Source organism: Chionomys nivalis, chromosome 9 (genome assembly GCF_950005125.1).
Source record: "Chionomys nivalis chromosome 9, mChiNiv1.1, whole genome shotgun sequence".
NCBI classification, from domain to species: Eukaryota; Metazoa; Chordata; class Mammalia; order Rodentia; family Cricetidae; genus Chionomys; species Chionomys nivalis.
The window spans coordinates 43,817,937-43,841,784 of NC_080094.1; the positions used below are offsets into that span (position 1 = coordinate 43,817,937).

Sequence of the window (23,848 nt, forward strand, 5' to 3'; positions counted from 1 at the left end):
CTCCACATAGCTTCTTATTTTACTAAAACTAGCAAACAAGACAGTAAAGAGTGGGTTAGCAAATCACTCACGGTAGTACACACCTTTAACCCCAGAACACGGGAAGCAGAGGCAGTCCGATCTCTGTGAGCTCAAGGCCAGTCCAGGCTATATTTTGAGACCCTGTCTCAACTAATTAATTAAAATATAATTAAAGGGCTCAAGCTAAGGTTCAGGGGTTAAGAGGACCAGAACTCACAATTGCCTGTTTCAGGGGACCAGATACCTCTGACTTCTGAGGGCTTCCGCACATATGTGCGTACTCACACACATGTTTTAGAAATATCTTTAAAAGAGTAGGTAGCAAGATGGAAACTGCAATCATCTCATGTAATCATAGACATGATATCCCAACACATTTGCTGCTTTCTGTCACGAGAAGCACGTTGTTGGGTTCAGTCCACATCCAGGGAGAGGTTGTTCACTGGCATCAACATCAGGAGGAACTGTTGGAGCTAGTTTTCCTTTTGTGGTCCTCCTGCCTCTGCCTCTTTCAGCAAATCCTACTGGCATGCGCCACCACGACCATCTATTTTTCCTTTTGTGGTAATGAAAGAATAAAATCAAGGAAAGTAGTAGTTCCCTTTGAGAAGACTGAGAGAGAGGAAAGAAATTCAGTTGATTTATGTTATTTGTAATGGTTTCATTCTTAGGGCAGGCAATGGGGTTATGTATGTGAATTATTTATGGAACCAATGGCTAAACAATATTAAGAATGTGCTAGGGGAGGTGGGTGGAAAGATGGCATAGTGGTTAAGAGCACTGCTGCTCTTCCAGAGGACCTGGGTTCAATTCCCAGCACCACATGGCAGCTCACAACTGTCTGTAACTCAAGTTCCAGAGGCTCCAACATGCTCACACAGACATACATGCAGGTCAAACACCAATACACATAAAATAAAAATAAATAAGTGATTTTTAAAAGAATGTGGTGGGAGCCGGGCGGTGGTGGCGCACGCCTTTAATCCCAGCACTCGGGAGGCAGAGGCAGGCGGATCTCTGTGAGTTCGAGACCAGCCTGGTCTACAAGAGCTAGTTCCAGTACAGGCTCCAAAACCACAGAGAAACCCTGTCTCGAAAAAACCAAAACCAAAAAAAAAAAAAAAAAAAAAAGAATGTGGTGGGGACTGTATCTCAGTTGGTAGAATGTTTACCTAGCACACACAAAACCCTGTGAACAGTCTGTAGTACCATATAAACAAGGCGTGGTTGCTAGTACCTGTAATTTCAGTACTTGGGAGACAGAGACAAGAGGACTGAAAATTCAATATTATCCTTGGCCACATAGTAAATCCATAGCCAGCCTGGGCTACACGAGACCCTGTTTCCAAAAAAAAAAAAAGGGTTGGAATTGTCTTTGAGGAGACACCAGGGCCAAGGCAACTTTCAAAAAAAAAAAAAATTGGGGTTTTGTAGCTTTCTTTCTTTCTTTCTTTTCTTTTTTTTTTTTTTTTTTGAGACAGGGTTTCTCTGTTTTGCTTTGGAGCCTGTTCTGGAACTAGCTCTTGTAGACCAGGCTGGTCTCAAACTCCAGAGATCTACCTCCTGAGTGCTGGGATTAAAGGTATGTGAGCATAATTAATAAGAACTCAGAAATAGAAATTGGGGTTCAGCCGGGCGGTGGTGGCGCACGCCTTTAATCCCAGCACTTGGGAGGCAGAGGCAGGCGGATCTCTGTGAGTTCGAGACCAGCCTGGTCTACAAGAGCTAGTTCCAGGACAGGCTCCAAAGCCACAGAGAAACCCTGTCTCGAAAAACCAAAAAAAAAAAAAAAAAAAAAAAAAAAAAAAAAAAAAAAAAAAAAAGAAATTGGGGTTCAACCTGAAGGTCAGAAAAGCAAAACAGTCAGCCACTGGCTCTTACCTCTCTATCTCAGTCCAAAATGGCGATCCTGCCTCCAGGAATCTCAGAATGAGACAGTGTGAGAGCTGTCTCCTCCCATCTTATATTCCTCTCTAGTGTAGAGCTGTCTCCTCCCATCTTCTATTCTTCTCTAGTGTACCTTTAATCTAGGGATTAAAGGTGTGTACCACTACTACCTGGTTTCTATGGCAAATTAGCGTGGCTACTGGGATTAAAGATGTGTGTCACCACTTCCTGGTCTGTTAAACTTACCAGTGTGGCTGTTTTACTATCCGAACTTCAGGCAAGCTTTAGTTATTAAAATGTAAATGAAATATCACTATAGGGCTTCCTTATAGTTTCAGAGGGTGAGTCCATGGTCATCGTGGTGGGGATGTTGGTGACTGGAAGGCAAGGTGCTGTAGCTGTAGCTAAGAGCTCACGTTATCTGCAAACTGCAGGAAGAGAGGGGGCATGACTGGCCTTGGCAATGACTTTTGAAACTTCAAAGTCCACCTCAATGACAGGCCACACCTCCTCCAACAAGGCCACACCCACCCCAGCAAGGCCACACCCACTCCAGCAATCTTTTGCCTACAGTCCCATTAACCAGGAATCAAACAAAAATTTAACAGCAAATTAAAATAATCAGGCTGGTGAGATGGCTCATCAGGTAAAGGCACCTTGAATTCAATTCCCAGGACCCTCATGGTAGAAGGGAGAACTTCCCTTCTACCCACAGGTTGTCCTCTGAATTCATGAATTCTGATTTCCTCTGGTGTATTCATTCCGTAATTCCCCAAATGTTTAAAGATGAGTAAAAAACAGACTGACAATCTTGTAGAAGAGAAAGCATGCAAATGACATCTAAAAATTGCTACTTAATGTTTTGAGTAGATTAAGAATGCTCATGATTTTAAAAAAAACACACGCAAATAAAAATAAAAATGAAAAATGCAAAGTCTGCTTGGATTTAAAACTGGAAAGGATGCTGAGCATCCTTCCAGAATGTTCTTATTTTTTTGAAATGGGGTCTCTCTGAGTAGTCTTCAACTCAAAATTCTGTGCATTGACCTCCTGAGTTCTGGGATTATAGGTAAGCACCAAGCATAACTATAATACCAGCAGGAGGTGGGATTGCAGCGGGACTTGTGTGCCGCACGCTTTGGAGACTGTCCTGGAACACGCTCTGTAGACCAGGCTGGCCTTGAACTCACAGAGATCTGCCTGCATCTGCCTCTTGGTCCTGGGATTAAAGGTGTGTGCCCCCTCTGCCCGGCTATATTTCTTCTTTACACACAGGGAAGTGTGTTGCATTCTGTGTTCTGCACCTCTTGTAGATCTGTGGGAATTAATTTTATGAACGGATTTAACTGGGTCACAGTGCATCCAGTTACTTAATCAGCCTTGTTCTAAGTGCTCTGTGAGAGCGTTCTGGGACATTAGTGGAGAGAAGCAGATTGCCCTGTCTTCTGCAGGTAGGCTGGCCTCACCCAATCAGTTGAAGGACTTGAGTGGAACACAAAGGCTGATTGTCCCTTAGATATGAGAGAATTCCTACAGCCCAGTGGCTTTTTTTTTTTTTTTTTTTTTTTTTTGGTTTTTCGAGACAGGGTTTCTCTGTGGTTTTTTTGGAGCCTGTCCTGGAACTAGCTCTTGTAGATCAGGCTGGTCTCGAACTCACAGAGATCCGCCTGCTTCTGCCTCTGCCTCCCAAGTGCTGGGATTAAAGGCGTGCACCACCATCGCCTGGCTTAGCCCAGTGGCTTTTGCTCTGGCACCTCAGCCCCACCCATTTTTCTCTTCAGACTCAGACAGAAACACTGCTCTTGCTGAGTCTTGAGCCCAAGCCTAAGGGCCTTTGTTCCAGACCTACCCCATCAGCTCTCCTCATTTTCAAGCCTCTGAACCTACACAGGATCTGAATGAATCATTTACCCTCTCATACCTCTCCATCAAGTCACCCTGTGACCAGAGTGCTCACCAGTTACTGTAATCGTGCGAGCCAACTCCTTATACCAAAGGAATCACTCAGGCCTTTTTCAGTTCTGCTTTTGTGCTGACTTCAAACAGTTCTGCTTTTCTGGAGAACTCTGACTTCTACAAGATTCTTCCAAGTTGCTCTGTTGAAAATCTCCTCTTTTAGCTATATAAAATTCTATTGCTGAATTTATCCTATACTTGGATACTTACTTCCTATCTTTGTTAATAATAGTATTGCAATAACAATAGCATAACTGATAGCAGTATTGTGTAAGGGGTTACCTGGACGATAAAATTTTATAACTGGGTTGCTAGGTTAAAGAGTGTTATATGCTGGGTGTGGTGGCACTTGCCTGTAATCCTGGCACTCTGGAGACTGAGGCATAATGACTGCCACAAATTTGAGGCCAGCCTGGTCTATATAGCAAGCCCCAAGCCAGCTATAGACTGTGCCTCTAACAAAATAAATGACTGTATCTGTGGTGATGATACTATGACATTGTTCCCTAAAAGGCCAGGCTGGCTCATAGCAGAGGCAAACACTGGTAACCTGTGACCTTCCTTTGTTCTCTTGTACTGTGCAGTGTTTTCAAGAAATAAATTGCCATTTTTTTCCATTGATGAGGATATGAAGCCACTGGCTCTTTTGCCATGCTAATTGGAGTTTCATTTCAGATGACAGTTTGGGGATTTCCTACAAACAGATGGCTATATTTTATGTTAGGGTCCAATCAGAAAAACAGAAGAAATTTGTTTTTACTTTTTTTTTTTTTTTTGGTTTTTCGAGACAGGGTTTCTCTGTAGCTTTGGAGCCTGTCCTGGAACTAGCTCTTGTAGACCAGGCTGGTCTCGAACTCACAGAGATCCGCCTGCCTCTGCCTCCCGAGTGCTGGGATTAAAGGCGTGCGCCACCACCGCCCGGCTGTTTTTACTTTTTATATTTTATTTCTTTGCATCCCACCCCTACCCAAACAAATCTGTTTGTTTATTTATTTTGAGGCATGGTTTTACTATTTAGCCCTGGTTAGCCTGGAACTCATGCCTCATCCTCCCAAATAGTGGGGATTATAGGTCAAATGGTACCTGCTCCCAGTAAAGTCCATCCTTTTGTATCTATGGTGGAGTTTCAAGCCCACAGATTAGGAGTTGGGAAGGGAAGAGGGACATAAAGTGGGGGCACAGTGGAATCCATGAGCGAAAGCTCTTGAACAAAGTGGAACTCACACCAGCTCTCATTTTCCTCAGTCTTCTGGAGGGTGAACTGCAGAAGCAGCAGGCCCACTTCGTCATCTGACCCAGGAGTCAGAGACTTGAAGGGAGATAAAGAAACACAGAGTCCTCATCGGCACAGCTGCTGCTCCATGTCAGCGAGGTAAGTCAGCAGAGCAACCGAGTGTGTGGGTGACAAATCCCTTCCTTGGAGCCTGCAAATGTCAAATTCTATATTGATGCTATTTTTCTTCCAGTCTTCAAGTCTCATGCAAAAATGTCTGCTGTGGCCCACCCTTATTGGAAACATATGTGAAAAGGAATGTGACAAATTCATGCTAGCTAAGTAGCACTTTACAAAGTTCTACAAGCTGTGTACCAGCAAATCCTAGATATATAGTCAAGAGAAATACATACATGTGCTCACCAAAAGAAGCAAACTAAAACACAAGAGCATACACTATTTTTGTGTGTGTCTGGTATCTTTTGCTCAAAATTGTCTTACAGAATCATCCCTATTTTTGCATGTATTCAGCATGTTCTTTGTCACTGATATGACTGTATAAATACGGTGTAATTAGTTTATTTTGTTCTCAATATATATTTGAATCATTTCCATTTGGGCACATCACAAATGCTGCCATATATATACACACACACATATACGTATATATTGGTAGCATCTATCAAACATTTATTTTTATTTATATGTATATGTGTGTGCATGAGCTTGCCCGTATGTACACCACATTGTGTGCAGAGTCCATGAATACCAGAAGATGGCATCAGATCTCCTGGAACTGGAGTTACAGACAGTTGTGGCTGTAGGTGCTGGGAACCAAATCCGGGTTGGGCTTGTTTCTTTGTTTTCTGAGACAGAATTTCTCTGTGCAACAGCCCTGAATGTTCTTTGTAGATCAGGCTGGCCTCAAACTCAGAGAGATTCACCTGTTTCTGCTTCCCCGGTGCTGGGATTAAAGGTGTGCACCACCACCCTCTACCTGGCTCAAATCCTGGTTGTACGAGCAGCAAATGTTCATAACTACTGAGCCGTCTCTAGCCCTCAAGCATCTATCGACTTTGTTAGATATTTTCAGGAGATTGATTATAGTTTAATTTTTTTAATCAATAAAGTTCAGAGTACGCCGGAGCGAAAGTGGAATTTTCCAAGTACCCTGTATGTTTTCCTAACCTGGAGTTGTTTTCTCCTTCTCATATACTGCCCCCAACTCCATAGAGTCTGGTATTCTAGCTTTGGTAAAGGCCCTGGACACAGGAATCTTACAGGCTGGGCATTTCTGATGTTGGCATACCTTCTTGGTGCACAGGCCCACTGAGAAGCAATGAAGCAGTCATATAACTTCTAACTTGGTGTTCTCGTGGCATCCAAAGTCTTACTTCCAGAACCATCAGTGGCCTTTTCTGGAAGCATGCAGCATGCCCTAGTACAGGCAGCTCCATCTCACAGGTTTTCCCAGGTAGCCAAGCCACTCAGAGTCTGGAACTGTGGGGAGTGTGTCAAGAGCAGGAAACCATAGTTCCTTTTGTGTGGTGTTCCCACAGTAAGCTGTGGGTGCCTTGCACTAGGAGCAGCGGAACACAGTAACTTGCTCATCTTACAAATCCAGGAAATACATTAAAAGGAGTTGGCAGTTAGAAAATGGTCCCAGACAGTGAACATTAGCAACTAGTCCGTGTTTCTCAAATTCAAGTAAAAGGTAGCAGGAGAGAAAGGGAATCACGAAACTGAAAGTCAACACAAACCTAAGCAGTAAATCCGAGAAATACGGTTCAGAGGAAACTATGGTAAACTGATGTCTTCCCTAGAGGCAGAAACCACTACCTCAATCTGGAATGTGCATGTGAGTATATATTGTCAGATCTGATATTTCAAAAGAAGACTGGAAATCAGAATCCTTTGTGAAGAAGTAGGACGAGGGGCAAACAGACGGGAGGAACAGTTATGAAAGCCTCTGAAGGTTATAAATCTGCAGGCTACTTTTGCCTGGCATGGTGGCCCGCCAGACTACTTTGGACACACTGCTGACTTGGAAAAGAGCAGATATGGAATACACGAGCGGGCTCATAGGAAGGTGGGAGTGGGGGTTGAGTAGGCTGGAATTAGAATGAAAAGTTCTCAATGTCCGCGCTGGAGGACAGCATTTTCTCAAACAGTAGGGAGCGCACGTACCATCCAAAACACTGATAAAAGTTTGAGAAGCGCTGCTGGAGACAGCAGGGAAGCTCTGGGCCCTCTGAAACAAGGCAAGGACTCCATGAGAAAAACAGAAGGAGTCAGGTTGAGGGAACATAAAGGGACAGGAAGAGCCGGGACCTGCGGACTCTTCAAAGGCGGGGACCACCGTCTACCGGAAAATCAAGCAAGCTCTCATTGGTCCAAGAGCCATCTCAACTAGTTAAATTGGAAGAAAGGAACCTGTGTGTTCTCGACTGCTCCTTCGGCACTTTAAAGTCACCTGTCCTCGTCATTGTATCTAAGGGTAGAGACATTCACGCACCGACAGGTGGGCCTGTGGCAAAAATCCAAAACCCTTTGCTGCGTCTCTTACCAACGTGCTCTATGTAGACACCCACACCCTGTAGGGTGGGTCGAGGCGCATCCCGCTGCCATAGCGACCGCCTCCTTGGAGACCGAGAGCAGAAGCTCCTGTCCCCGGGGGCGCCCGCATAGGCTCCCTCCCCCACTCCCACGCCGCATGCCTTCTTTGTTCTCTTGTTTATCTGGAATGGGGTGGGAAGGGAAGACACCGAAATCCCGATTCAGTCGAGTGGGAAAGATGGTTGCTTAGCTCTTAGACAAAACTGCCGTGGCTGGGAAGCCTCGCAAGGGAAGGCCGCTCTGGTCGGCTTCCACCAGCGGTTCCCAGCTGCGGCCGGCTTTACCGCCAGAGCTCGTGAGGCTAGGGTGACGCCGACTCGTGGGGCGCAGCCTCCGCGCCCACGTGACATGGAAGCTCGTCGCTCATTGGCGGCTCTCAGAGCCAGCTCATTGGTCTGAAGTGCCATAGCCCCGCCCATCCCCGCCCCTCAAGCCAATGAAGGAGGAGAAGGCGTGGCGCGGGGCTGCTGCGGCGCGGGGCTCTTCCTCGCGCTCTAGAGTCTGGTCGGCTGCTGCTGCCGGTGTCTCCGCGGTCGTTCCTGCCCGCCTGGCCGCGGGGCTCGACCGCAAGGTGAGATAGGCCCTCCTGGCTCCACCTAGTGCACCAGAGTCGGCTCTCAGATCTGAGATCCCCTCTGTGCTGGAGCTGGAGGCTCTGCTTTCTAGCCTGGGGAACTCTGCAGGAGCGGGATGGGGTGGGGGATGTAGGGTCCTGGGCACAAATGACGGTTAGCTGTTGGGGTACAAGTGATATCTGAGGGCGGGAGCGTAATTAGGTCTGGCGTCCCCTTCCCACCTGGTCCCCACGTCTCTGTGTGACCTTGGAAGAGTAACCACTGAGCCGCCGGTGCCTGGGCACGATCCTGAGGAGGATGTTGATGTTGGGAGTTGTCGGCTCTGTAGACTCCTGCGTCAGCCTGGCGACTCAGAGCGCACGGCATTATCTCAGACAGACCGAGCCCCGGCCTATCGCTCGGTATGGGTACGTCTGAGGCCCGTCCTGCTGCTCTTGTCCCCCGAGAAGACAATCATAGTGGGTTGGGGGAGTGCCACACCCACAGCGATGGCGGTACGAAAAGACACAGGGCCAGATCCATAGCCTCCCCAGAGTCTCTCAGAAATGGTTAGAATTAGGTTCTGGACCAGTGCTCTTGTTAGTGAACAGGGCTCCATTGGACAGCTTGAGTTTTTCCTCTTTAATCTTGGCGGTGTGATGCGGAGATGGGGCATTGCTCTGCACCTGGGACCGTCGTGGGTGGGTGGTTGGGTGGGTGGGTGGTAGGTGGGAGGGAGATCGGGAGCAACTGTCATCTCCTGGCCTCTGCTTCTTGGGTGGAACAGTCAGTCTAGAGGCCAGAGGAATCCAAACACCGTCTTCTGGCAGAGTGCAGGGGGAATGTGGGAAGAGGATGCTAGGCAGAGGAGGGCAGCACTTGTTGGTAGACAGGAGGCATGGGAACACCCTTTTTACAGGTCAACCGTTCCCTCCACTGTGTGCGACAGAAAACGGAACACCCATACTGACCTCGCATCTGTGGCTTTGGGGAAGGAGGATTCGAAGATAGGTCAAGGCTGGATTGATGGAAGATTGCTTCTACATTTGGCCTCCATGGAGGTCTCTGTCTGAGATTCCAATGGGTGTTGTTTTTTGAGCTTTAAGGGGAGGCAGGGTAGGTGCTTCTACTGAGCTGATTGAGCTGTGACTTGGACCCAGGATGAGTGTAAGGGAGGAAGCAGGAGGAGGAATAGAAGGTTGTTTTCTGGTCTGGGGTAGAGAAAGGCCCCTGTTGAGTTGATAACTGAAGAATGCTTGAGAGCGGGCGGTGGTGGCACACGCCTTTAATCCCAGCACTTGGGAGGCAGAGGCAGGTGAATCTCTGTGAGTTCGAGACCAGCCTGGTCTACAAGAGCTAGTTCCAGGACAGGCTCCAAAGCCACAGAGAAACCTGTCTCGAAAAAACAAAAAAAAAAAAAGAATGCTTGAGAGAGGAGGGCTCTAAAAGGTTTGGGCTACATAGCACAGGACAAGCTGGAACTGGGCCCTCCCTCTGGGTGAAGAGGTATGTGTTCAGGAGGGAGAGAGTCACAGTTCAGGAGTTCCACTTTGCCATGGACAGACCATCTTTGGTGCTTAGCTTGGGGGTTGAGCGCTAGAACAGGGCAGCCTAGAGTTGCAGCCAGGACTGGATTCAGGCAAGACCTTTTGGTGCTAAGGACCCTGGGTTTTTCTGTAACCATCCAGCTGTTGACCCACATGCTAGTTCTTGGGAAAAGTAGCCTCAAAGCAGCCTTCCTCGGCCTATGTTTTCTGTTATTCCAATTTCCCTAGGAGCATCCGAAAGCATCCCCCAAGGCCTCAGCTTTTTTTCTTCCTCATCCTGCAACTGTCCAGGATATCACTCCTGATTTATGTGTTTTTTATTATTTATTTATTTGTCTACGTAGAAATGTTGTCTCATATAGCGCAGGCTGTCCTCAAAATTACTACGTAGCCAAAGATAACCTGGAACTCCTGATCTTCCTGCCTCTACTTCCCAGGTTTGCCTGCTGCCATACCCAGTTTTCACTCCTCTCACTCCTGATTTGTTGACGTTCGTCTAAGGACAGAGGCATCATCCACTTTGCCAGATGAGGGGGCTAAAGTAGGAAAGGCTCAGCAGCCTTCTCCATAGTCTTCTGGGAACTTGGCTGCCCAGGGAATGGAAGAAGGGAAGGAAGAGATGCCCCTTTTAACCTTTCAGCTAGTTTCAGAGAAGCTGAACTCCCTGTGGGCTCCTCCAAGAGTGACCAGAAGTGCTTGTTTTCCGGTGCCTTTCTTCCAGTGAAGTTGCCTTTGCTCTAGGAATCAGGCCTTCAGGCCTTCGTGTTTGCAGTGGTTGGGGGTTGAGGTGGGAGAAGAGGGGGTGGGGCATTTTTCACAGTGTTTTAGGCACAGTGGCACCAAGCCCTGGGACGAACAAGCCACGCTTACCCTCTATCCAAAAAATAAAAAGGCTCATCTCTACAGCCAGCAAGGGCGGAATCTGCATTTGATTGACCGCCGCCCCTGGGGTGCGGGGATCTGTGTGGTTTGGGTGACAGTGGGAATGTGGCTTCTAGCACAGGTGCCTCTGGAGGTAGGGCAAGGTTCGGAGCTGTGAGGTGGCTTAGCAGTTCCCTGTGGACAGGCCTACAGCGGGGGAGGCCCAGTGGCCTCTTTTCCTGCATCTAATAAGGAGTTTGTGTGGATGAGTGTCGCTCCCACGGGGCAGCCACTGGCAGGTTGTCTGTTGTGAAAGGAGGTTTGGTTTTTCCAGGCTCTTGTGGGTCCCTGCAGTTACTTGCCTTCCAGTTCCTAAGGTCACAGGCAGTTCCTGGGTGATGGCTCTCCTTCAAGTTCTGGCAACTGCAGGAAATGGAGATCTTGCTTTCAGCAGTTTGCTCATCACAGGGTAGGCATGGGCAGGGAACTGACTGACTGTCGTAACCCTCCAGATGAACGGTGGAAGGAAACCTCAGTTTGGGGAGGAGGCTGTTGTCTAGAGAGAGAGCTGGCTAAGAGATTAGAGTGAGACCTTTCTGAGAGTCACTGGCCCTGCTCACACCGTATCTTCCTAGTGGCGTTTCTCTCGGGATGCCATTCATTAATTCAATTAACTAGTGTAAATCGAATTCACCTTCCTTTCTGATGGATGCTGGGGACGTTCGGCAAAGCTACAATCGCCGCCCTTTATGGTAGAAAAGATTGAAAACCAGTGCTCAGAGATTGAGAGGGGAGCTGTTAGGCCTTCCCTGGCATTTGGAGTGGTGTGTGTATTGCTTTCCTAAAAAGAAGATGCTGGGCTGAGCTTAGGTGTAGATGGGAGTTGGTGAATTTCTGGCTGAGCGCCTGGGCAGAGGTAGACAGGGACTACTCCAGGTCAGGCTGTTTTGTTAACAGGGCTCAGGGGAGCCTTCGCTGGTCAGGTTTCACCCGCATCTCTAGGAAGTGTCTTGAGATATGGGGAACTTTGCAGACACCGGACTGTGGCTGCCCCTGGGCTGCAGACATGTGTCTGGAACAGCCACCTTAGGTGAGAAGGCCAGACACCCTGGTCATTTGTCACAGCCTGGAATCTACAACTGTAGGAAGTGGCTGGAAGTTAATAGGAGTCAACTCTTCTCTAAGGCTAGGCTCCCTGGAGGCAAGCTGACCACAAGCTCCCCTCATCAGAGATGAGTGGGGCATAGCTTGCCTCTCTTCGTCATTCCAGAGCCTGGGAACTAGCTTCTGTGAGGGGTGTTGATGGTGACTATTCCTGTTCTGTCCGCTTCTGCATTCCAGAATGTGGAATCTTGGACTCCATTCCTCTCTCCAGGCCTCTTCTACCAGGGCTGTCCTGAGACCCAAGCTGTGAACACCCTAGAGCCATGGTGGGGGTCTGGGTGGGCTTGTCTGGCAACAGACAGTGGAGAAGAAAGAAAGGCCAACTTCATTCCCAGTGATTCCCAGGACTGCGCAGTACACAGGGGACCTTGAGTTCATGCCCTGGACAGGCCCACTCACGGCTACAACACTACCCTGTGGTTTCTCTTCAGTCTCTGGACTGTCCAAGGTCATTCCTGGGTCACTCATCTCTAAACACTTCAGTGTGCTTCTCTGAAAAATATGGACATGCATTTATGGTACAATTCCACTATCTCACCAAATAAAATCAGTGTTTCAGACTGGCTTCAAGCTTTCTATGTAGCTGAGGCGATTGGAAGGACATCAGTGTCCTGATTTTGAGTTGCTGTGTGGGTGCTGGGAGCTGAAGCCCTGGGCCTCTGTAAGAGCAACAAGTGCTCTTAACCACTGTTCCAGCCCTTATGGCTTTTAATTAAAGTTATGCAGTGCTGGGGCTGTGCCACATGTTAAGCAGGCACTCTACTATTGAGTTACATCTCCAGGTTCCCACTTGTTTCTCTCTCTCTCTTTCTCTTAATAGCATCTCGCTCTGTAGACAGGCTTGCCTCAGACTCACACCTGCCTCTGCCTTCTAAGTACTGAGATTAAAGCCATGCCGCCACCGCATTCAGCTTCCCAATGTCCAGCCTCCTAGATTTATTTCAGTTTTGACAGTATGTATGTATCTCAGTGGGGGTGTGTACTCGTGAATGTGGGTGTTGGGGAGGCCAGAAGAGGTTTTCAGATCCCCTGGAGTTGGAGTTACTGGTAGTTGTGAACTGTCTGACATGGGTTCCAGGACTTGAACTCAGGTCCTCTGCAGAAACAGTATGTTTAACCGCTGAGCCATTCAGCCCCCAAATGTCTTCCTTTAATAGGGAGTTAGAAATCCCTTCCACCATTTCTTGTAGCTAATGAGGTGAAAAGGGTCGGTTTCCTTGTGGAATTGTTCTGCCTTCTTGGTGCCTTACTGTATGTTAATCTAACACAGGATGATAGACAGACATTTTAGATTGTGTAGGCCATATGGTCTCTGTTACAACTATTCAAGTAGTTTTGTTTTAGTGCGAAAGCTGTCACAAATGACATGCAAATGATCAAGAGAGACTGTGACCCAATGAAGCTTTATTTGCAAACAAACAAAAGACTGTGGCCCAATTCCATATCTAGAGCAGCCTCCTCTTCCCCCCCCTTGCAGTTTGAAAGAAACAGGTCAGTTGTCCTGTGGCGTATCCTGCCTTCTGGATGGTCTCATTGCGTGCTCAGTTATTTCATTTGTTCCACAATCCCATGTTCTTAGTGTTAAGAAGTTGGGCAGAGGCTCAGTTAGGTCTTCTCTAAGCATCTTCATCAGTCTTCCTTTGTCAGAGATGCTGTGACACCAGGAGGCACGAATGCTGTCCCACAGTGAGTGGGGGGAGATGTTCTGTCTCTGCCAATGCAGTCATGTGTCGTTCTCCCTTAGGATCACTGGGTCATCTGTTAATGCCACTTGGGCATCTGTGTTCTGTCTCATGGTTCAGCATCTTGAGTGTCCTTGCCTCTGGCGGTTGTGTCTTTAGGAGTGCAGATGACTTAGCATTTGATCCATCGTCTTAGCAGGAAGTTGCCTATAAAGAAGGCAGTTCACGTACAAGATATAGGCCGGATTATTTTCTTTAATTGCCTGTTTCCATAGCAGAGAGTTGCGCTGCTGCCCTCAGTGGTGACACGAGTGTTAGGTTGTTTTGATTGTTTTCTACCTTTTCTGTGATCTCTGTGTACGTGCTGGTTAGTGTATTCCATCTGTACTATCAGGTGCCCTCACTATTCTTTTGATGTTTAAATGGGCTCTACCCTACCCATCAGAGGCTTCTTAAGAATTCCTTATGGAGCCTGGCGGTGGTGGCACACGCCTTTAATCCCAGCACTCGGGAGGCAGAGGCAGGCGGATCTCTGTGAGTTCGAGACCAGCCTGGTCTACAAGAGCTAGTTCCAGGACAGGCTCCAAAGCCACAGAGAAACCCTGTCTCGAAAAACAAAAAACAAAAAACAAAAAAAAAAAAAAAAAAAGAATTCCTTATGGTTATTCTTTTTTATTTTATTACATTTGCTTGTGTGTGTGTGTGTACATACTTGCACATGCACTGGCCAGCATGTGTGTGTGTGTGTGTGTACATACTTGTACCTGCACTAGCCGCATGTGTGTGTGTATGTGTGTATGTGTATGTGTGTGTGTACATACTTGCACATGCACTGGCCAGCACGTGTGTGTATGTGTGTGTGTATACATACTTGTACATGCACTAGCCAGCATGTGTGTGTGTATGTGTGTGTGTGTACATACTTGCACATGCACTGGCCAGCATGTGTGTGTGTGTATGTGTGTGTGTACATACTTGCACATGCACTAGCCAGCATGTGTGTGTGTATGTGTGTGTGTGTACATACTTGCACATGCACTGGCCAGCATGTGTGTGTATGTGTGTGTGTACATACTTGTACATGCACTAGCCAGCATGTGTGTGTGTATGTGTGTGTGTGTACATACTTGCACATGCACTGGCCAGCATGTGTGTGTATGTGTGTGTGTGTACATACTTGTACATGCACTGGCCAGCATGTGTGTGTGTGTGTATGTGTGTGTGTGTACATACTTGCACATGCACTGGCCAGCATGTGTGTGTATGTGTGTGTGTGTACATACTTGTCCATGCACTAGCCAGCATGTGTGTGTGTGTGTATGTGTGTGTACATACTTGCACATGCACTGGCCAGCATGTGTGTGTATGTGTGTGTGTACATACTTGTCCATGCACTAGCCAGCATGTGTGTGTGTGTATGTGTGTGTACATACTTGTACATGCACTAGCCAGCATATGTATGCAGGCCAGAGGAGAAGTGCAGGGGTTTTTTTCTCTTCTGCCATGAAATTCAGGTCATCAGACTTGGCAGCAAGTGCCTTTACCTGCTGGTCCGTCTCACTAGCTCCTTGCTTTTGCACTGAGGCAGCCCTTGGGTTGCTGAGCCAGAGGCCTCCATGAGTCAGGAGGGTCTAAATATCAGGCTCAGAAAAGAGCACACCCCTCCATAGGACTCTGCTTTATATGTGGCCCTGATGGACTCTCCGAGTAGGAATATGAAATCTTAGGAGGTTATCTCCTGTTGTTGCCCACTTCTAAGCCTACTGTTGACTGATCTGTACCCATTTGAACTGGGTGTATACCTAAATAATACAGTCTTTTGGGGTCAGCAATGCCAGAAATAGCCTCTGAAAAATTCCAATAAAGCCTCCTTTCTTTCTGAGCTGTCTTTTCTGCCAGCCTTAGGTAGGCTGGATATATGAATCCTGTGTTGGTACTTTGGCAGCTGAAGTTAGCTGGTTGAGCCTTAGTTTAGTAGAGTATTAGACAGGGTAGGGCTGAGGTGTGTGTGTGTGTATGTGTTTGTGTATGTGTGCGCACGCGCATCTGTGTGTGTGTTCATGCATGTGCACACTAGAAGGATCATGCAGATGTCCCTGTATTTTCTGAAAGCAAGAAGGGTTTAAGTCTTTCCCAAAGGAAGCCCTCTGATCCCCACCAGCCGTGAACTGATAGGTGGTCCTGACTCCTGCTCTCCTTATTCCTCATCCCTCAGGTTCCTGCCACTGTCTCTGGAGCATGGCAGGCTGCTGAGCTTGAGTGGCAGTATCAAGCAGGAGCTGTGTGTCTTGCCCAGTGGCAGGGAAGGTGTCCATGGCTGCAGCCAACAGAGGTAAGTGCTTTCCTGGGTCTGTAAGATTGCATGAGCTCTTGGAGTAGCCCCTGGCAGATGGAGTATTGTTGCATATTGGGCTTGTTTCAGCCCTGAATGTGGTATATCTCAGTGTTGTTCAGAATATGCCAGTGCTTGTCCTGGATCCAGGGGATCCCCCAAGCCCTAGCAGGGCCCCTTGCTTGCTCCTTGTTTGCCATTCTGTGGCAGTGTGTGCTGCTGTGTCCCATGTGCGGCCCTTCTGTCACACTGGTAGCAGTCTTAAAGGACATGTGGGGCTGGGTTAATGTCACAGACCTGGATCAGGACCTCAGCGTGAATCTGGAGGGCTTTAGGCAAAGGAAATCTCGTAAGATTTGAGAATCAGGTTGATGGGGGTTCAACAGGGATCACGGTGGTTGTGACCGACTGGCTCCTAGAGCTGCTAAGTATTCAAGAACATAGGCCAGTGCCAGTCTAGGTCCTCTACCAAAATGACTCTGGATCAGAGGCCTAAGACCTTCACAGAGAACTGGGGTCATGCCCTTTGTTCCCATAGGCTGAATGTCCAGGCTCTTGGCTATCTCCCAGCCACTCAATATGTCTTAATCCCTGGCCTTTCTGACTTTAGGACTCCCAGCACATCACAGTGATAGCTAACTAACATCTTTCATCTACGCTAGCAGAGGGGAAACTGTGGGATGAACTGGGAGGCTTCTCAGCTTCTTAGCTGCTAGCGACCATTGCTCTTGAGTGGCAGCTGTAGCCTCTTCTAAAGGGTCAGCTGCTTAGCTTGTTTTTCAGAAGCGTAGTTTTAAACGCCTCTTTTCTCCCCTGCAAGTAGATTCCCTAGGGTTTGTTCTTATCGCCGTACCCCAGGTTGGTTGGGGTTATCAGGAGTCTCAGGCTGGGCCTGTCTCATACACTTACAAAGCTGGAAGGGACAGCACCGGTGGGCCTGGGAAGGCGGCTCAGCTCTGCAGTCCTCTTGCAGAGGACCTGGGTTTAGTTTCTGGCACCCACATCAGGCAGCTCAGAGCCACCTGTAAATCTAGTTCCTGGGTATCTGCTGTCTTTGTTGTTGTTTTTTTTTTGTTGTTGTTGTTTTGTTTTGTTTTTTGAGACAGGATTTCACTATGTAGTGCTGGCTGGCCTTGAACATACAAAGATTCACCTGCCTCTTCCTCCCAGAGAATTAAAGGTCTGTACCACTACACCTGGCAAGTCCAGTGCCTTCTTGCTTTGCACATTATGCACATAAACTCAGACAGACAGACGCACACACACACAAAAATGCCAGGGATGAAAAGTGTGGCATTGTGGAGGGTCCATTTCTACACTGCATGATTGTAAGGAAGGTGCCAGCCTCTTTCCCTCCAAGGAAGGGGTCATACCAGCTAGCCCTATTTATGCTGGGGAGTGCACATTTGTGAGAAGACTACACAGGGAGGTGTGTGTGTGGGGGGTGTCTAAGCCTTAAGATTTACAGAATCTACCTAGAAGGGTCCTCGGCAATTTATGGGTTGGGTTATGTTAAGAGCAGTCTGGGCATGGGGAGGAAACAAGGAGGTAAGGGAATCCAGCAGCCCCTGGAGCCTTCTCCTCCTCTTCCTAGGCAAGCCCAGAGTCCGAAGTATCCGCTTTGCAGCAGGCCATGATGCAGAAGGTTCCCAGAGCCATGTCCACTTTGATGAAAAGCTGCATGACTCAGTGGTCATGGTTACTCAGGAGAGTGATAACAGCTTTCTAGTCAAGGTATGTGAACTCCTTCCTTCCATCAGCCTCACTCCACCTGCATCTTTGCCGGCTTCTGGAAACTATCCTGTGCATAGAACCCCTTCCACAGCTGGACTCACAGTCACATCCTGTGCATAGAACCCCTTCCACAGCTGGACTCACAGTCACATCCCGTGCATAGAACCCCTTCCACAGCTGGACTCACGGGCACATCCTGTGCATAGAACCCCTTCCACAGCTGGACTCACGGGCACATCCCGTGCATAGAACCCCTTCCACAGCTGGACTCACGGGCACATCCCGTGCATAGAACCCCTTCCACAGCTGGACTCACGGGCACATCCCGTGCATAGAACCCCTTCCACAGCTGGACTCACGGGCACATCCCGTGCATAGAACCCCTTCCACAGCTGGACTCACGGGCACATCCCGTGCATAGAACCCCTTCCACAGCTGGACTCACGGGCACATCCCGTGCATAGAACCCCTTCCACAGCTGGACTCACGGGCACATCCCGTGCATAGAACCCCTTCCACAGCTGGACTCACGGGCACATCCCGTGCACAGAACCCCTTCCACAGCTGGACTCACGGGCACATCCCGTGCATAGAACCCCTTCCACAGCTGGACTCATGGGCACATCCTGTGTATAGAACCCCTTCCACAGCTGGCTTCACAGGCACATCTTTGCATCTCCTGAGCCTTGATTTCTTCATCTGTAAAATGGGAGGTGAGGGAATCAGTGAATGGTTCAAACAAATGTCATTTGATTCAAGGCTACTTACTGTCAGTGGCCTAACCCAGACAAGAGCCATAGAAGTCTGGTTGGAGGCTGTGGTGTCATGGGCCTGGATCAGGCCTAGGCATGCTGTCCTGGCTCTGTGGCCTTGGGCAGTTTGCCCCTAGTTATCTCTTGTGTCTCTATGTTTCTTACATTTATTTGTTTTGTGGGAGCATCATGCCATAGTTAGACATGGAGGTCAGAGGACAACTTGCACGAGTCTGTTCTCTCCTCCACTTTGCGGGTTTCAAGACTCAAACTCTGGTCGTCATGCGTGGCTGCAAGTCTTTACCTGCTGAGCCATTGCCCCAGCTGGCTCTTCACGCCCCACAAAGTTGGTATGAGAATGGAAGGATGTGTGTGTGATGTCGCTAATTACGGTGATGATGAGGTGTTTTTAACTCTGCCTGGTTTGGCTCTTTGTAGTGGTTTTAATGATCTCGAATGAACCTAGGGCCTTGTACATGCTAAACACACAAAGCTGAGCTGTGTCAGCTTTGCCCTGTATCGTTGACTTACTGGAGCATTTTTATTCATAGCCACACTCCACACACCCAGCAGCATGGCCCTTCAGCTGCTTGGATGCTGTTAGGTTCCACACATATTAGGAAGGGACAGGAAGGAATTGTGGGAGGGACAGGGTTGAGGAAAATGGGGATTCAGAGGCCTGCAGGTAGGTCCATAAGGTCCCAGAGCTGAGCAAGAGTGCCCTGTAGTGAGAGGTCAGCGGGTGTCTCCATGAAGGCAGCCCCACAGGCTTGCTGCTCTTCTCAGAGGGATCCCTGTAGTGAGAGGTCAGCGGGTGTCTCCATGAAGGCTAGCCCCACAGGCTTGCTGCTCGTCTCAGAGGGATCCCAGGTTCATATTCGTTTCTGTCCAACGCTAAAGTCTTTGTTTATTCTCTCTTCTGCAGCTGATGGCTCCCAGGGAAATAAACAAAATAAAAGCACTAAAAAAAATTATCAGGAAAGTTAAATGTAGCCATAGCCATAGTTCCACCACCCAGAAGTGACCCTGGTGACTGTTTTAGTGCACTTTTTTCAAAGCTTGGTTTCTAAGAGCTGGTATCACAACGGACATGGTAGTTTTTGCTTGCTTCTGTTTGCAAACTGTTTCCTGCCTGTTAGGAAATAATTTTCAATCAGATTTCACCCCCATCTGGTATTTGGCATATGTCATGGCTGCTTCTGTGTTTCTGGGTGTTCCTGTTGTTTCCATTTCTGTTATAAATGAGGTGCTGATAAGCACTGTCTTATCATCTCTGAGTATTTCCCTGGCAGATTCTGCAAGTGCCACAGCTGGGCCCCAAGTCACAGCAGACAAGTGTAGCCAGAAAATCTTGAAAATGATTACTGTGTGTGCGCCCCAGTACGTGTGCTGTAGTGCATACATAGAGGTTAGGGCACAGCTTCGTGGAGTCCGTTCTCTCCTTCCACCTTCATCCTGCACTGAACTCAGGGTCAAGGCCTGTGTGGCAAGTGCCTCTGTCCACTGAGTCACCTTACCAGCTCCCAGAAAGCCTTAAAAAAACTTTTCACATTTATTTAGGGGTCTGGGGGAGGTGTGCCATAAGATACATGTGGAGGCAGAAGATAACTTGCAAGAGTCAGTTCTACCATGTGGGTTCTGGGTGCCAGATCCAGGTGGTCAGGTCATTGGCAAGCACCCTTTAACCTAGTGCCAGCTCACTAGACCTGATTTTTTTTTTTTCGAGACAGGGTTTCTCTGTGGCTTTGTTCTGGAACTAGCTCTTGTAGACCAGGCTGGCCTCGAACACAGAGATCCGCCTGTCTCTGCCTCCCGAGTGCCGGGATTATGGTATTGAAGGTGTGCACCACCACTGCCTGGCTTAGACCTGAATTTTTTGAGGGCCATCGACTTGGCTTAGCAGGTGAAGGTACTTGCCCAGCCTGACTCCTAAGTTTGGTCCCTGGAACCATGGTGGAAAGTTAGCACCAGCTCCTGCAAATTGTCTTCTGTTCTCCACAGCACTATAGCCTGTGTGTTAAACCCACCCTTCACCCCCAATAAATAAATGAAAAGCAAAAACCCAAATTTAAAAGAAGAATGTGTTGTTTCGTTTTGTTTTTTGAGACAGGGTCTCATGTACTCCAAGCTGTCCTTGAACTGGCTGTGTAGCCAAGGACGACCTTGAACTGCTGGTCCTTCTGCCCCCACCTCTAGAGTACTGGGGTTACAGGTATGCCCTACCATGCCTGATTTGATTTGGTGCTGGGGGTCAAACCCAGGGTCATGCATGCTAAACAGGCATTCTACCAACTGAGCTATATGCCCAGCTCTTTGCTTTTAGAGTGTAGCCGGGCTGGACTAACACTGGGAAGCTCGGACGGGCCTCAAACTTGTGGAGTCCTACTGCCTCGGCCTCTCTAGTGTTGGGAGCAGATAGGAGCTACTGTGCCTGGCTCAGGAGGCTCTTAGAATGGCAGCCATTTCAGCTTCTGACCCTTCACACCAAAATTCCCGAGGCATCTGTCCCAGAGGGACAGCACTGCTTGTCCAAGCAGTGTATCTAGACAACAGAAATTGCTTGGGCCACGAGCAGAGGTCACTGGTCACGTGGTACCTTTGAGTGGGCAGGTAGGCAGGCATCCATTACCATGTGTCAGTGAAGAGGATCATAGGGTCAGTGGTTAATATTTGGTTTGTGGCCTGCTATAGACTCTCAGAGCTGCTTTACTGTGGTTTTGTTTGGTTCTTAGGATCAAAACCAGGGTTTCGCATGTGTTGAGTACATAGCCTGCCACTGAGCTGTACCCAAACCCTAGTATCCATTCCTCCACTTCCGTCCTCTTCCCAGCCCCATGTTGTCAAGTAACGAAAGCACCAGCATCCCTGACACTGGTTTCCTCCTGTGTGCCACACGGGACCGAAGTGACCCAAGAGGTCTAGGAAGGACTTCTGTAGTTCACAATGTGACCTCTAGGCAGTCACTTCCTGACTTCTATATTCTTACCTATAAAACTGACCATTGAGGCCTGTGGGGCCTCTGAGACAGATGCAGGGAATGCCTGGAGCCATGAGGGTGAAATAGCTGGAGAGTAACAAGAGCTGGGCACCCGGGGCAGCAGATGCTGGGGCCCTTCAGGAGCCTAGGCGGCGTACCCTGACACCTAAGAGAAGCTGCAATGAAGATGCCTCTCTCCTTCCCCTTGTCGCTGCAGGTTGGTTTCTTGAAGATCCAGCACAGGTATGAGATTACCTTCACTCTGCCTCCAGTGCGCAGGCTGAGCAGAGACATCCGTGAGGCCCCTGTCCACAGCTTGCACCTCAGGCTCCTCAGTGTCACTCCCGTCCCTGAAGGTAGGTCCCCTCCCGGGCTGCTAGAGGCCTGCCCTCACCCATGAGGGCCTGCCATGAGTGGCATGAGAACATGAGGTTCTTCGCCCTTTTCCCTAGTCGGGTGAATAGGCAGCTAAGCCAGTCAGGGCCATGGCACCTCCTTGAGCTTACAGTGTCGGGGCACGGCAGTTCAAGCCCCAGGCCTCTAGTTTTGGACAGAGAAGCCCATTCTGTTAACACACACTTCAGGTTTGCACCTGCCCACTGCCTGGTGGTACCCTCAGTGGAGAGGTCCCCGAGATGGAAGCCACTGAGAACTGTCTTTGGCCCCCAGCCTTCCCTCTCATCTTCCTGGGTAAAAAGGCTGGAGCTGTAGGAGCTAACGCCTAGTACCTACTTTCCAGGCCTTGGGTTCTAGGCTGCTTCTCCAGCTGGCTTCTGATCCTGTCCTGCTCCTGATCCCCAACCTGGCAGAGACCAGACTGTCAGTTTCAGGGTGTGCTGCTGAGTTCCAGCCTCATTTCCGTGTCCCCACCACTGCTGCTTCCTAACGGCTTGCCCTTCAGGGAACTGGGAAAGTCCTTTCCTTTTGCCATCCCAGCTGTTCAGAGCTCACTCCTTATTCTCTGTCACTTTCCTGCCTTCCTGTGTGGCACCAGGGGGACCTTTTTCTTAGAAGGATGAACTGGACCCTGTCCTTCCACCTTCAGAGCCATGACGAGTACTCACGCCAGAGACACATTGACCTTATTTGAAAGAATGGGAAGTTTCTTGAAGTTCTGGGCCAGCTTTGTGGGGCTGGGTCTCTGGAGGGACCATCTGGGCCTCTTTCTGGAAGAGGCTCAGCGAGATTTACTGGGTGGGGGGCTGTGAGTGCTGGGGACACTATAGAGGAGCTATGGGAGGTACCGATTTCCTGCCCTTCCCTGTCCTCCAGCAGGTTACAGCATCAAGTGTGAGTACTCAGCACACAAAGAGGGCGTCCTCAAAGAGGAGATGTTACTTGCCTGCGAAGGTGACACAGGCACCTGCGTGCGTGTGATGGTGCAGGCACGGGTCATGGGTGAGTGAGAGCAGGGGAGATCTGACTGGGCGAAGGAGGCATGAGGCTGGCTTCAAGAGATCCTAGAAGCTGGCAGGGGGTTCTAAAATCTCCTTGGCAGGGTCCTCTTCTGGATCCCCAGTCAATGGGAGGAAGGGGCTCCTGTGGAACAAACCTTGTGTGGTACCAGGACACAGCCAGCACGCTAACTTGTGGCCCCTGCCTTGCAGACCGGCACCATGGCACACCCATGCTACTGGATGGTGTCAAGTGTGTGGGCGCTGAGCTGGAGTACGACTCGGAACAGAGTGACTGGCACGGCTTCGACTGAGGCCTGGGCCCTGCCTGCCTGCCTGCCTGCCTGAGCCCCTGAGCCTTAAATTCCTCCTGCTTCCCGACGTGCTGCGTGATGGTGTGGCTTCCTCACCTCTCCCCTGGGTGGGCGTGGCAGGGCTAGACCTTGCTGGTGCCCCCCACTTCTGCCTTCATTCCTGCCACCATCCTGCCTCTCTTGTGGTCTCTTCTCCCACTTCCTCCTCTCCCATGTGCCTGAGTCTCCTGACTGAAGAAATGGGTTGAGTCCCAAGGAGACTCTCTGAGAGGAGGGACCTGGGGTGGGATTTATCTCTTCCACCCCAAGCCATAGGGGGTTTTAGCTAGGGACTGGGAGAGAATGGAGTGGCTCTGTCTCTGTGACATTGATGCCCCATTGCTGCTGCTATTGTCGTCTCCCGTCTCCACCTCTGCTGCCCCTCCATCGTCCCCACTGCTCTTCATGTGGTGAGGAGGTACAGTTCCCAGTTCCTACCCCTCAGGTCTGTGGTACTTGGTTTTTAAATGACTGGTTGGGATAGAGACCTTAATAAACAAAAGTTCCAGTAGATACCGGTGGGGGCATTTTGTTCTCTGGGGTTGGCAGATGACCTCACCCTTCACAGATGGGCCAGCTCCATCAGGAGGAAAAAGCGTTGCACGATACTGTAGCGCTGGCACTGCAAGGGGATGAAGGCCTTTTAGGCCTGGGACTCGTTGCTTAATATGGGTGGGGAGGTGCCTCCTGCCTAGGATAAAGCAGTCTTCAGGCCTCTGATGCCAGACAGGGAGAAAGCAACAGTTCCTTGCCAGGTCCCTTTCATCTGCGCAGCTGAAAATGGTCTCTCTCTGGTACGTGCACC

General features: G+C 49.1%; 1 protein-coding gene across 2 annotated transcripts; it reads left to right on the forward strand.

Annotated features, from left to right (window-relative positions):
- The first annotated feature begins 8,143 nt into the window (after positions 1-8,143).
- On the forward strand, positions 8,144-23,678 carry Adissp (adipose secreted signaling protein). 2 transcript variants are annotated; one of them, XM_057782048.1, is made up of 6 exons: positions 8,144-8,264; positions 15,717-15,833; positions 17,428-17,567; positions 21,514-21,652; positions 22,569-22,694; positions 22,904-23,678. In XM_057782048.1, exons 2-6 carry the CDS (start codon positions 15,815-15,817, stop codon positions 23,002-23,004), a joined length of 525 nt encoding a protein of 174 aa, XP_057638031.1. In that variant the 5' UTR covers positions 8,144-8,264; positions 15,717-15,814; the 3' UTR covers positions 23,005-23,678. The 2 variants fall into 2 exon arrangements, with proteins under 2 accessions (XP_057638031.1, XP_057638032.1); XM_057782049.1 differs by having other exon boundaries at positions 22,572-22,694; positions 22,904-23,677.
- Positions 23,679-23,848: the final 170 nt, after the last annotated feature.